Raw genomic sequence first — 12,669 nt, 5'->3', positions numbered from 1 at the left:
ATGAGAAAAAACATACAATATCTATTAGTGGTGGGGCTCAGACTATTACTAATGGTGTCAAAACTAGAGACACAAGGGGTGAATTGGGGGATCCCATATTGGTTAGAGAGGGGAACGATGCATTTCTTATAAGTGTGCGAAAATCTCTTTTTAGTAGACGTGCTTTAAAAACCATGAGGTTGACGATAATACGTAATGGGCTAAAGCGAAGAATATCTGCTAGCAGTGAGTTTGAGCTATTACATAAATAAATCGATACCACGTATGAATGAGAGCAATATTGTGGCTCTTATAAGTGTGTGAAAATCTCTCTTTAATAGACGCGCTTTAAAACCACGAGGCTAACGACGATACGCAACGGGCTAAAGCGAACAATATCTGTTAGCGGTGGGTTTGAACTATTATATAAATAAATCGATACTACGTTTGAATGAGAGTGATACTGTGGGTTTGGGTGACCTGGGCAGGTCACGTGGAAATGGAATGTACAATGGGTGATGATGGTGGTTGGAAAATAGTGAAGAAAAATGATGGAGATGGGTGAGTTTGAATTTGTTAAGGGAATCAGTCACGTGATGCCTTCACTTTTCCCATGTGCCTTTGCATTCCCTTTTCCAAATTCGAAAAATTAATAATTTAATGTAATTAAAATTAAGTTTGAATATCAGCACTTTACATATTATTAAATTAAAAAAAAAAACAAACTAATTTGTAGTTTTTCTTCAAAACAAAAATATATTTGGAAATTATTTTTCTAATTAATTTCTCTTAATTAAAACAATAAAAACCCAAAAAATATAATTCAAGAAAAAAAAAAAAGAGTAACAATAAATAAAAGAATATTAATGGAATATATAAATTATAGAAAAGTGGTGTCTTGGCTGAATGTCCTTTGCTTGTACTTCTCCCTTACCCACTATTCCTCATAACTCACATGCTACAATTAATTAATTAATTAATTATTATAATTATGTGGGGAGGGAATTTTAAATTAATAATATCTTCGTCATTTATATTTTTATTTTTTTTTTCTATCTCTAAAATAAAACGAAAAATTCTAATATCTATATAAAAAAAAGAAATATTAGTTAGCGATTAAATTATATTAAATTTAGCGTAATTATATGTAATAAAAGATTAAAAAAAATAGGTGACAAAATGATTTAAATTAGATAATGATAATGATGTCAAATAGGGTAAGAAATCCATAGGATCTTTTAACACACTGCTTTTTACATACCATGGTTTTACCCGCCATTAATTCGCTTAGCTGTCCAGGATTTCAATAATTAAAATAAGAGTGTGAAAATGGGAAAATAATTATAAAAAAATCCCTCTTTTCTGTTAATAAAAATTTTAAAATTTAAATTTAATCCGCACCCTTTTAATTTTTTTAATTAAAATTTATAAGGATGGAAGATGAGTTGACTTTGACTTGATTAAAATATATTATAAATGAATATTTAGGCATTTGAGAGGAGAGGAAACCTTTCTTATAAATGTGAAAACATTTATCTAATAGATGAATTTTAAAACTGTGAGGCTAAGAACGATAATGAAATGAAGTAGATAATATATACTAACAGTGGGTTTGAGCTCTTACGAGATTTATTTGTGTTTTGGATTGCGAACTAAAGCAGATAATATCTATTAGTTGTGGAGTTGACGTTATTGTTTGTAAAGATAAAATCCGAGTTTCTTAAATTTTGTTCCACTTTTCTGACAGACACCACATGGTGACCCCTTGAGGTCCACCAGCCACCATTATCTTCTTCTCCACACCAAACTCTCTGAAACCAAAGAAAAAAGAGGAGAAGAAGAGGAAATGGAGTGATCTAGATCTGACCCACATCGTCGTCGTCGTCGTCGTCTTCGTCCATAACACCCTGTTTTCATATTTAGTATTCTCTTCCTCATTCTATCTTATATACGTAATGGAGTGTACAAAATGGGTGTCCCCAGAGAGCATCTTCTTTCTTTAACTGCTTTCTGACCATTCCCTGCTTTTGGTTTTTTCCTCTTCTTCTTCTTCTTCTCCTTCTTCATTGCCCTGTTGGCTGTTGCGTGTGTGTTTCCCGCATTCCCAAGATGAACAACGCGTTAAACTCACTACTCTTTTCCTCTTCTGTGTGCCCAAACCCCAAAATAAGCCATATCTTATGACCTTTCTTCTTTGCTAACTCAAACTATTTTGTTCTAAGATGTCTGCAGACCTCACCAATTCCTTATCACATGAGAATCAAAGCCTTCATAACCAGTTTGGCTGTATGAATGCCATTTTTCAGATGTTTGACCGCCGTTATTTCCTTGGTGGCCGGAGCATCGCCGGTCGCCTCCACAAGAAACTCCTACCACCGCCAGGTACTTGCTTGCTAACTCTTCTTCCACCATAATTCATTTCTTTTTAGTAATGAACACTGTCTTCTTTGGCAGGTCATAATGAAGGCATCCCAATGGAGCCAAGCAATGCCTCTCAGAGAACTCTGGTGAGAATTCTGTAAGCAAATGGCAATTCAGTTCAGTTTTGAAAGACCATTTTTGTAAAGTGCTTGTTTTGTTGAATTGTAGGGGAAAAACCAGAAGATGTCAAGAAAAGAGAAGCAAAGAGTCTCCACTGAGTCATCCAGAGCTTCATTTTCGTCTACAACTTCTTGTTCTTCCAGTTTTTCATCTCTTGATGCTAACAACAGAGCAGCTCACCTTGAAACAACATTGCTCAGCCTTGTCGATTTCCCTGGAAACACGACTCGGGAGTTTCTGATGAACCCGCATGATTCTTCTGCTGCTGCTGCTAAGCAATTGAGCTGCAAATCTTTTGAGTTCCGGGATATTGTCAAAGAGAATATGAACAGAGAAGCAGTCAGAACTGTGGCGGGAGAAGAAGCCGTTAGTCGTAAATTAAAACATGTGGACTCTCCGAGGCCGGTGAGATCGACTTCAGGATCAAACGAATCATTTCGTGCTCTTGTGCGATTTCGAGAAGCGCATCGATCTGCCAATGAAGAGGATGATATTCCCACACATCCAGCAACCAAGTTTAATCGAAGGCTGTCTTATGATGAAAGGGAGTCCTATGATGCATTGAAATCAACAATAAAAATCAGGGAACTACCGAGGCTATCACTGGACAGTAAAGAAAGCTGGGCTAGGCGGTCTGCTTCTGGAACGAGATCGAATGATCTAGTTAAAGATTTCGAAGAACGGGTGAGTTCGAAACAATCATCTACAGTCGTAGCAAAGTTAATGGGATTGGATGATCTCCCAGATTCATCTTCAACCACCAACAGTCCATCAAGATTGATCAATTCTCACCCAAACTATGAAAAAAGTTCTTTGTCCAGATCGTCGAGGAAGAACGATGAGAACACACAACAAAATCGGTTTTCCGGGTCGCCAAGGATTTGTCATGGAGATTCCTATTCACCCAGCTTGAGAAACAATCCTTTGGATTTGAAACCCAATGCTTGTACTGAAAGTCATGAACTTGCTACAGATGTTCCAAACTCCTCTGTTTATGGAGAGATTGAGAAAAGATTGTCAACACTTGAATTCACCAAATCTGGAAAAGACCTCAGAGCTCTAAAACAGATACTTGAAGCTATGCAAAAATCTCGAGCAATATTGGAGAACAAGGAACAAGCATCAAACTGTGCATCACAAATAAGTAGTTCAGGAGCAGCAAGCCCAAGAAACTCGCTACTTGACAGCACGGCTTCTTCTGCGAGAGCCAAGGTTTTGAACTCTTTAAAGTCACAGAAATCCTCAATAATCATCATGAGACCAGCTAAACACTTGGAAAAACTCAGCAACTCCTCTCCCTCGGTGCCATTGAATCATGTTGCATTGTGCAGTGGGAAAATGCAATCTACCAATACAAGAATTTCGAAACCAACGAAATCGACAAAGGATCAACACGGCCTTCGCACAGAAGTCTCAACAGCCTCAGGAAACAGTCCAAGAGTAACAAGCTCAAGACTGCATAAAAAGTTTGGGGTAGAGAAAGAATCATGCCCCACCACTCCATCATCAGATCCAAGCAGGACCGAAAGGATTAACACCAGAAACGTTGGATCATGTTCCACAGAAATAAAACTCAGGCAAAAATCTCCCACTTCGAACCAGAAAAGCGCCAGGAAATCGAGCAAAAGTAGTACATGTCCTAGTGATACGAGTCGACGAGGAAGTGTTTACCCTCTGAAGGCTGAGACCAATAGAGTGGAATCAAACAGCGTCACAAAAGTCAAAGCAACATTAACAAGCTCTGAGCAACAAAGTCCCGTCTCTGTTCTTGATTCTACATTTTACCAAGATGATTCACCATCTCCTATCAAGAAAATATCATATGCTTTTGAAGGTATGGATCTCGTTCTTCATTATGCTGTAATGACCAATAATAATTATGTTGCGTTCTGTTACATGACAAGAACACTTGAATTTTGATGGAATAGATGAAGAGACCATAAATTCTGAAGCAGAGTCGAGTCAGGAGGTACCAGTTCAATCACAGAAAAGCACAGAGGCTCTCAGCACCGAGATTAAGAACTTGAAGTCAGAGATCGACAACTTGAGGAAGCACGTTCGACAAGCGAACTTCAGTAACGTGCAGGAGGAGCTCTTGAATGATTGCCAGAATCACCACTGCCAAGAAATGAGTTCACAGCACAGATATATTTGGCAAATATTATCAGAATCAGGTCTCCTCGAAGAGCTTAAAAATGGCCTGTCTGCCATTCAGCTTCACTCACCAGGACACTTGATCAATCCCAACTTATTTCTTGCACTTGAGCAGTCCGAGGCAGTCAAATGGCTTTTTAATGGGAATTCCTGCATTAAACAGAATTCCATATCAGAAGCTCGCAATAAAGTTCAGAGGAAACTTGAGTTTGATACTGTCAACGAAATTCTTGTAGACAAACTAGTGGTTGAACGTTCTTTCAAGCATTGGCAATCAAAAAGTAATATTGCAGGAACAGAGGCAAGAGGCCAACAGATTTTGAAAGAACTATGCACACAGATTGAGCAGCTACAAGATAGCAACCAAAATGGCAGTTTCCATGACTGCGATGATGCTTTAAAAAACATGATTTGGAAGGATTTGATGCATCCATCACGCTACTGGAGAGATTACCAAGATGTTATTCCAGGCATAGTGTTGGATGTTGAGCGGCAGATCTTCAAAGATTTAATAACTGAGATTGTGATGAATGAAGCAAGCTTCTACGACGATCATTGCAGGGGATTTTCCGCAAACTAGGAGTTCCCATAATCTTAGATGAATAAATGGGCAATCTATCCCTCACTTCCCGCTTCAAAATTTGCATCTTCAGTTACTTCTACAGGTTTAGGCTTATTTGACATTACCCTTCCAGAGTTTTTTTTTCTCTCTTGTACAACCCCAGCAACTCCTGCAGTGTGAATTTAGATCGTTGCTGGCATAAGAACTGTATTAGAAACAAATATTAATTGTATATGAAGGCAAAGGTACAAGTAGCATCCTTGTTTTCGAGTTCTGTTCAGCACACTGTACAGATCACTAGGCCATCTAGGAACATCCAGGTCTTGGAAGTTAGAATAGAAAATGCAAAATGCAAAGGATAAGTGCTAAGTTCCAAACACTGCAGCCTAGCAGGAAATAATTGATACACACAAATAATCAAAATGATAGCAGAAACAAGAAACCAGAAAGCCATGTTGGCATGGCGTTTCAGTACATCATTAAACAGCAATTGATGTGAAACCAGCAAACCACTACTGTCATGGAATAGAAACTTGGCTACAGTTATGTCTACATTAGCATGGTGGTCACAGGTCACCAACACGTTCTAGAGACCAAGATAAAGTAAAATGAAGATATAAAAGGGAGAATCTTTCTATAATTTTTAGTAGGACCTTGGGTGGAAGAATTGAGATTTAATCAATAAAAGAAATTTGAAATTTTAAGCTCCACAGAGAAGTTTCTATAATCGTGCAATACATAACCTAAACCAAAACTTTCAGAAGTATGTCTGATTACTCCCATGAGCAAAGCAAAAGCCAAAGTGAGAAAGAAAACAGCCATTGACAGAGCTAGGACTTAAAGGTCAAGCTTCTAGTTCAAATTTCCAGGGCATACAAATTGTAAACGAGATAGTGATGGCATATATGCTAGGAAGAACAATATGAACAACAGATCCCTCTAACCAAAAAAGTTCCTAGAACATCGCAATAACTATTAGAAGTGTTTTTCCCTGATGATTCTTTCACAATGCATATGATAAACCAACCTCCTTTTCTTTTGATCTCCCTCAACTCGAAACATCGTTGATTACGATGATATTAACATGAGGCTAGAGTTGTTCGCCCACCCTTGTCTTCGTACTTCCTTACTAACCATTTCCAAATGCCAAATTTATTAGAGAAAAAAGCGAAGTAGTTCATATAAAACATAAGCATACCTCAAAAATTTAGGTAAACTGGAATCTCTCCTTCCACAAAATTGAATCTTTCATTCTATAAGCTAATACCAGACAATACAATGTTAGTGATTTTCACAACCAGGAGAAACTGCATCCAGTCTCCTAAATCCGTGTACAAATTTCAATCGAGCAACCTAGTTACAACTGAGATAGCCCCTTGGAGTTCTCCATCAAGTCCTAAAGAATCTTCTCGACCTTCCTTTTCTTGTCATACATCTCATCTTCTGCTACAAACCAGGACGAAGATGTCTTCACACCATTGTTTGGAACCTTCAATTCTATCCTGCTACCGACAGGCTTCTTTCCAGTTCCAATCTTAAACTGCATAGTGGATCGTCTGTTCAGAGAGAACTTTTCATCAGAATCGTACAAATTGTTCTTTATTGATTCAATAGCAGGAGCAAAAGTCTCCAGCACTGAGACATGTGTATCCACAAGACAGTTCTCCATGATAGGAACAGGATATTCTGTACTTGAATTGTTCAATATACTATCTGGAAGAACGAAAGAAGAAATTTCCTTTTCCCCAAATGGCAGTGGGGGAGCAAAAAATGGGTTACTTTCTTGTGTTTGTTTGATCATAGCTGCATTTCTAGGGCCTTCTCTTTGGGATCCTTCCAATCCATGGCAAAACAACCACCTCTGCAGATTCCAGATGGATTGTTCTGCACTTCTACATGGTTTTTCTAGCTCAGTTTTAATCGTTTGAGGCTCCACTACTTCCTCCTTCACAGTGGAGGGCTCAATGTCTGCTTCAGGATCAGGGATTGCAGGCAACCAAGAAGGTATATGTTCTCCAGGAGGTTCTTCCCCAATTTGCCAAAAAGTAGGCCTCAACTTTCGCTCCTTGACAAATGGAAATTTGGGAACAGAGTAGGCAAATGGGATTTCTTCAGCTCGAGCTACATACCGAGAAATCTCTTTAGCAGTGCCGGAACTCGCGAGACAATATTCAATATCCGAAGCACCTGCAAAGCCTTGGACAGACCCCAAATCTTCCTGTGCTTTCATTACATCCAATACATTACACTCTGTTCTGCCGGCGAAGTTAGCACAGAAGTTTGCGGCCCTTCCCATGTTATGAACATACCGAACTGCAACGTCCGCCAGTGTTTCGAGGGCAGACTGTTGAAAAGTTTGAAACCCCTCACTCTCACATATTTGGGATACAGCAATCCTAGCAAGCGCCCGTGGGAAGTCTTCACCTCCATCGCTCATATTCAAATATTCATATCAACTTATCTGCCGCAAAGATGGCAACCAAAAGCACTCGTGAATGAATTCCCCGTTCGCACTTCGCTCATCGGCGGAAAGATCAAGAAAATGAGACGAAGAAATCGCACAAGTACTTCGCTGGCGCTCATAAATCAGACTTAAATGACAATCTATAGTAGAAAATCTTGCGCAGATGGATAGACAGTACAAACTTCAGTAGAACAAAGCATCACACAACTATCAACAGAAACAATCCGAAGCTAAACAACTTCGCAACTGAGACAATGCCCTAATGCATCAGACGTTGAATTAAGAACAAAATTTGGGCTCAGAAAAACCAAAATGTGAAACAAACTATTAGAATGCTTAAACTATGTACCATTAATTGCAATGCTTGCCGTACGCATTGGAGATCGATCGAAGAAGGAGTTGCGAAGGATTTAATCTGGAAAGATAATACGATCAAGTACCCAATTGAAAACGAAGGAAGCCCAAGATCGCAATTGGGTACTTGATCGTTCATAGCCCAACCCAACCCATGCGGGTTGGGTCAAGTTAATTGAATTTTTCGGGTCATCGAGGTCATTGAACACCCTACGGATTATCACAATCACAATTTCAAATTATAAATATTAAAATGTGGGATTAATTGGTGGATTGTGAGGGTAATTATGTGAAGAATATGTGAGAGATGATATCGTGATTCACGTTGATAGCATATAATTTTTGTTCTATCATATACCAATCGACTTCCATTTCCACGTGAAACATGCAATCCTGATCCTGAAACTTTTTCAAATAATTCTCACCATATAAACCGCTCTAAAACCTCATCAATTCTCATCAGTTCCAGCTTCAAATCACGGCTCATATGGAGAATCTGAAGGCAAACCTGGTCAGAGTTCTGGAAGTCACCAAGGTGTCTCCACTTCCGGCCTCACCTTCCTCCGCCGCCGACTTCTCTCTTCCTTTTACCTACCTTGATGCTCTGTTTTTAAAAATCCCTCCCACAGAGCGACTCTTCTTCTACTCTTTACCCGATCCCCCATTGTTGGACTCCAATTCCATCGTCACTCATCTCAAGCACTCCCTCTCTCTCACTCTCCAACATTTCCTCCCTCTCGCTGGAAATCTCGTTTGGCTACCGGAATCTCCTAAACCCACCGTTCTTTACTCCCCTGGCGATGCTGTTTCCCTCACTGTCGCCGAGACTGATGCTGACTTCACCCACTTCTCTTGTACTGGAATCCGTAGAGTGGAAGAGTGCCGCCCCTTTGTCCCGGAATTGCCGGCGGTGGATGATTCGGTTCCGGTAATGGCTCTGCAGATCACTCTGTTCCAAAACAGGGGATTGTCCATCGGCATCTCCAATCACCACGCCTTCGTTGATGGCAAAAGCTCGATCATGTTCTTGAAATCGTGGGCTCACATTTTCAAGCACACCCAAAACAATCCCGAATCCCCCATTACTCTACCGCCAGAACTAACCCCATTTTTCGATCGGTCCATTATCAAAGACCCAAAAGGAATCGACCTGCTCTACATCAACTACTGGCTAAAAAAGACCAACCCCACCGACCCATCAATCAAGAGCCTTAAATATTTCCCAAATTTGGGAGTTTCACCAGAAATGGTGAGAGGGACATTCGAATTAACCCGCACAGACATTGAAAATCTCAGAAAATCAGCAACAAAGGAAGACGAATCACCGACCCGATTCTCATCGTTCGTTCTCGCATTCGCGTACATATCGATTTGTGCGGTAAAATCAGCGAGAATAGAACAGAAGAACAAGAGAGTGTACCTGGGCTTCTACGCCGATTGGCGGGCGCGGCTGGATCCGGTAGTGCCGACCAACTATTTCGGGAACTGCGGCGGAAGCCATGGAGTTTTTGCGGAAGCGGGGGCATTGGAAGATGATGAAAAGGGATTGGGGGTCGCATCGAAGAGGATTCATGAGACGATACAGAGGTTGGATGAGAATGTGACAAAGGGGGCGGAGGAAACTTTGTCGAAATGGGAGAAGGTGGAAGAGGAGATTAAGTTCGTCGGAGTGGTTGGGTCGCCGAGATTGGGGGTTTATGGGTTGGATTTCGGGTGGGGAAAACCAGAGAATGTGAAGATGGTTTCGATTGAGAGGACTGGTTCGATTTCGTTGGCGGATAGACGAACCGGAGATGGGATTGAATTCAGTTTGGTGCTTTCTCAGCCTGAAATGCTCCGTTTTGCCTCCATTTTTTCCGATGGTCTTAGAACTCTTTAGCTTTCTTTGTACTCTCTTCCGAAGAAAAATAAAAACATTTCTCGTTCCATCTCATCGTGTTAGTTTGAATCTAAATGAAAATTTTGAATCAAGAATCAAGAGATTGTATGATTTAATGAGAAAAAAATAATCAACTGTTAATCCTTCTGATGTAACTCATTAAGGATTACAGTAATCAACTGTAGCTCATGTTGTTTGTGTTTCTTCCTTTCAATTTGAAAGAACTAATTAGCTAGGAGCGTAAAACAAGTAGTACATTCATCAAGCAGAGATCCCGTCACCGGCATCGACACCACGAGAAGCAGGAAAACCAGCCCGAACCCGAGTTTGTGGCCGGAGGCGGTGCCGTGAATTCATGAGATGAAGATGGAGATTCATGCTCTGGCGATTCCTGCTTCATTGACTGCTGCCTATTTGTTTGCAGCTTCGTCACTAGCTGTTGTTGTGGTGTTGCACCTGAGTCTGTTGAGACGGAGCTGGTTGTTTTTGGCGTTGCACCTTCACTTGCCAATCTGATAAAAAAAACAAGGCAGAATTCATAGCCACAACAATTCAGATTCCAAGTTCAAAGTGAAAACATTTCTAAAACAGCCATTATATCTATGACTATGATTCAGGATTGCTTACAGTGGGAACTGAAACGAATGAGAGCTATTCATGCTGTCGTTTGACACACTCTGGCGACCTCGAAGCTCATCTGTAGGTGTCGTGGTGGGTTCTTTTTGATGAACTGATATGGCTGGAATTTGAGGTCCAGTTGATGTCACTGGTTCAGCCGAGACATTCACTGTGATTCCTGTTTTACTCTCAACTCTTGGTGGTTCAACAAGAGGGGGCAGGCTGGGTAGATTCAGGGATGAATTGGGGTTCAACATCAATTCTCCAGACTTGGTAAAAAAATTGAAGTTCTCCCTTGAAAAGCTGCTGTTTCCCACATGAATACTGAACAATGATTCATTCGAAGCAGTGCTCCATTCCATAGGATTTGAAGGTTTACCAGAGAAGATCGATATAGGTATTCGGTTTGGATCATGGTTTTCAAGCACCCCCGATAATCGAATCTGAGAAGAACTCTGGATTCTACATGAACCCAGAGACAAATTCTCCGCTGTTTGCACAGCTCCCATAAACTCGAAAACATCTGGTTTTGGTTGAAGAGCTGAGTCTCGTGACTCCGAGGTAGATGAAGAATTGGAGTTGTGGCGATCAGGGATAACATCGGTTTCTTTATGGGCCATCTCTAATTGCTCCTTGGATTGCTTATTACTCTGTGCACAATCCTACCAAGTATTTCGTATCCGAATGCTTCATAAACAGAGAAATGAACGGAAGATTCAGCAGAAACAAAGCTAAATTAATCACAACATCAACAATCTCCAGCTGACTTATCTTTAACCAAAAACTACAAATTTCCAGACACGATCTTAACAACAACATTCTAATACTACAATCGTTTAGGGAGAAAATGATTCTAAAACTAGCATTCATACTCCTAACACAAAAGATCAAATACTGAACAAATACAAAAAAACGAAACAGAAAAAGAAATCCTCGTTATTACCGAGCAAGCGATATAAGTATCACGCGAACTTCTTAAAGTACGATTCCGAACACAAATAACACGCAGAAAGATAATGATCGCGATGAACAATGAGACTCACGTAGAATCGCCGAGAACGTTTAGGATACGATCCTCAGCTACAGAGAAGAATCCATTTGCTTAAATCTGAAACGCTTCTTTTCCTGAATCAGCAATAAGAAGAAAAGACGAAATCCACAAATGGAAAGGAGTTGGGAGGAGGATAAGAAGAAGTTAGAAGAAAAAACAAAGATGAACAACGGCGAGAAGTTGGAGAATAGGGAAAGAGATGGAAAAAAACCAGTAGGGTTTTGGGAATGGATTTGGTGTGGAGAGAACGACGAGAGGGAAAAAGGGAAGGCCGGGAGAAAATTTCGGAGTGATGAAGTTGCTTTAGGTTTTTTGGTGCAACGGAGCAACCAATTCCGGTAAGAGTGGCTGCCCGGCGCCCGTTCGAACATATCCAGTTTGCTTCAAAGCTGGAATGAAACGGCAGTGAGACATCGAGCTGGGCTGCGCCATTCCTGTTGGTTCGTTTCTCCATTTTTTTCGCGGGAATTTGGCCTGTTTAATTTATTTTATAAATATAATCGATCACATTTATTTATTTATTTATTTATTCTATTTTATAAATCCTTTTCTTATGAATAAAATATTTATATTTAAACAAAAATCGGATTTATATTTTTTTAATATTTTAACAAAATAAACATGGATTGAGTCAACCTGACCCTATCAACTTTCTTCCGACCATAGGTTATAAACTAGAGGCTAATTTGAGCTACACACAGACTATAGTGGTCAAAATAGGTATAGAAACGTTATCGAGACTAATCTCGTAGGTATTATATGGAAAGGTAGTGGTGATAAAACGTGTAAATTTGGCAACTACAATGGAATGTAGTTGAAAGTTGGGTCCGATTGAATTTGGTCTATATTCGACATTGAAAAAGAAACACGAGATTACTATCAAATAACGATAAAACATGTAGGGCCTACGAATTTGGTTTGAAATTCAAAATTTTAAAACCCACCGCCTATTATTTCCTTATAAATCATACATTTCATTTCAAACCATACAAATCTAATAAATTATTTATTTACAGTAACAATTCAAACATAAAAATAATCCATATTTTGTTGGGTAGATCAATAGT

At 39.8% G+C, this 12,669-nt stretch overlaps 4 protein-coding genes across 6 annotated transcripts; 2 read left to right on the top strand and 2 right to left on the bottom strand.

Moving 5' to 3' along the window:
- The first annotated feature begins 1,845 nt into the window (after positions 1-1,845).
- On the top strand, positions 1,846-5,510 carry LOC111445054 (protein LONGIFOLIA 2-like). The gene is made up of 4 exons (XM_023083260.1): positions 1,846-2,361; positions 2,434-2,486; positions 2,569-4,354; positions 4,449-5,510. The coding sequence occupies exons 1-4, from the start codon at positions 2,202-2,204 to the stop codon at positions 5,252-5,254; spliced, it is 2,805 nt and encodes a 934-aa protein (XP_022939028.1). The 5' UTR covers positions 1,846-2,201; the 3' UTR covers positions 5,255-5,510.
- Positions 5,511-6,372: 862 nt separating this feature from the next.
- Positions 6,373-8,471, bottom strand: LOC111445056 (transcription initiation factor TFIID subunit 8-like). Its single transcript, XM_023083263.1, has one exon. It carries the CDS (start codon positions 7,671-7,673, stop codon positions 6,633-6,635), a length of 1,041 nt encoding a protein of 346 aa, XP_022939031.1. The 5' UTR covers positions 7,674-8,471; the 3' UTR covers positions 6,373-6,632.
- An 8-nt stretch (positions 8,472-8,479) lies between these two features.
- On the top strand, positions 8,480-9,987 carry LOC111445055 (malonyl-CoA:anthocyanidin 5-O-glucoside-6''-O-malonyltransferase-like). The gene has a single exon (XM_023083261.1). The coding sequence runs from the start codon at positions 8,542-8,544 to the stop codon at positions 9,931-9,933; it is 1,392 nt and encodes a 463-aa protein (XP_022939029.1). The 5' UTR covers positions 8,480-8,541; the 3' UTR covers positions 9,934-9,987.
- Positions 9,988-10,036: 49 nt separating this feature from the next.
- On the bottom strand, positions 10,037-12,047 carry LOC111445057. Of its 3 annotated transcripts, none has more exons than XM_023083265.1 (3): positions 11,595-12,047; positions 10,561-11,238; positions 10,037-10,445 (listed from the first exon to the last, which is right to left on the bottom strand). In XM_023083265.1, exons 2-3 carry the CDS (start codon positions 11,169-11,171, stop codon positions 10,211-10,213), a joined length of 846 nt encoding a protein of 281 aa, XP_022939033.1. In that variant the 5' UTR covers positions 11,172-11,238; positions 11,595-12,047; the 3' UTR covers positions 10,037-10,210. The 3 variants fall into 3 exon arrangements, with proteins under 3 accessions (XP_022939033.1, XP_022939034.1, XP_022939032.1); XM_023083266.1 differs by having other exon boundaries at positions 10,561-11,201; XM_023083264.1 differs by having other exon boundaries at positions 10,561-12,047.
- Between the last annotated feature and the right edge of the window lie 622 nt (positions 12,048-12,669).

The sequence above is a fragment of the Cucurbita moschata genome, unplaced genomic scaffold (assembly GCF_002738365.1).
Source record: "Cucurbita moschata cultivar Rifu unplaced genomic scaffold, Cmos_1.0 Cmo_Scf00007, whole genome shotgun sequence".
NCBI classification, from domain to species: domain Eukaryota; kingdom Viridiplantae; phylum Streptophyta; class Magnoliopsida; order Cucurbitales; family Cucurbitaceae; genus Cucurbita; species Cucurbita moschata.
Note: the sequence above shows the minus strand (reverse complement) of the source record. Positions and strands in the feature narration are given on the sequence as shown.

Coding starts and splice junctions, on each gene's coding strand:
- LOC111445055 (XM_023083261.1), top strand. CDS start 8,542: ATGGAGAATCTGAAGGCAAACCTGGTCAGAGTTCTGGAAGTCACCAAG.
- LOC111445057 (XM_023083264.1), bottom strand. CDS start 11,171: ATGGCCCATAAAGAAACCGATGTTATCCCTGATCGCCACAACTCCAAT. Junction 10,446..10,560: donor CATTCGTTTCAGTTCCCACT/GTAAGCAATCCT, acceptor TTTTTTTATCAG/ATTGGCAAGTGAAGGTGCAA.
- LOC111445056 (XM_023083263.1), bottom strand. CDS start 7,673: ATGAGCGATGGAGGTGAAGACTTCCCACGGGCGCTTGCTAGGATTGCT.
- LOC111445054 (XM_023083260.1), top strand. CDS start 2,202: ATGTCTGCAGACCTCACCAATTCCTTATCACATGAGAATCAAAGCCTT. Junction 2,362..2,433: donor GAAACTCCTACCACCGCCAG/GTACTTGCTTGC, acceptor CTTCTTTGGCAG/GTCATAATGAAGGCATCCCA. Junction 2,487..2,568: donor ATGCCTCTCAGAGAACTCTG/GTGAGAATTCTG, acceptor GTTGAATTGTAG/GGGAAAAACCAGAAGATGTC.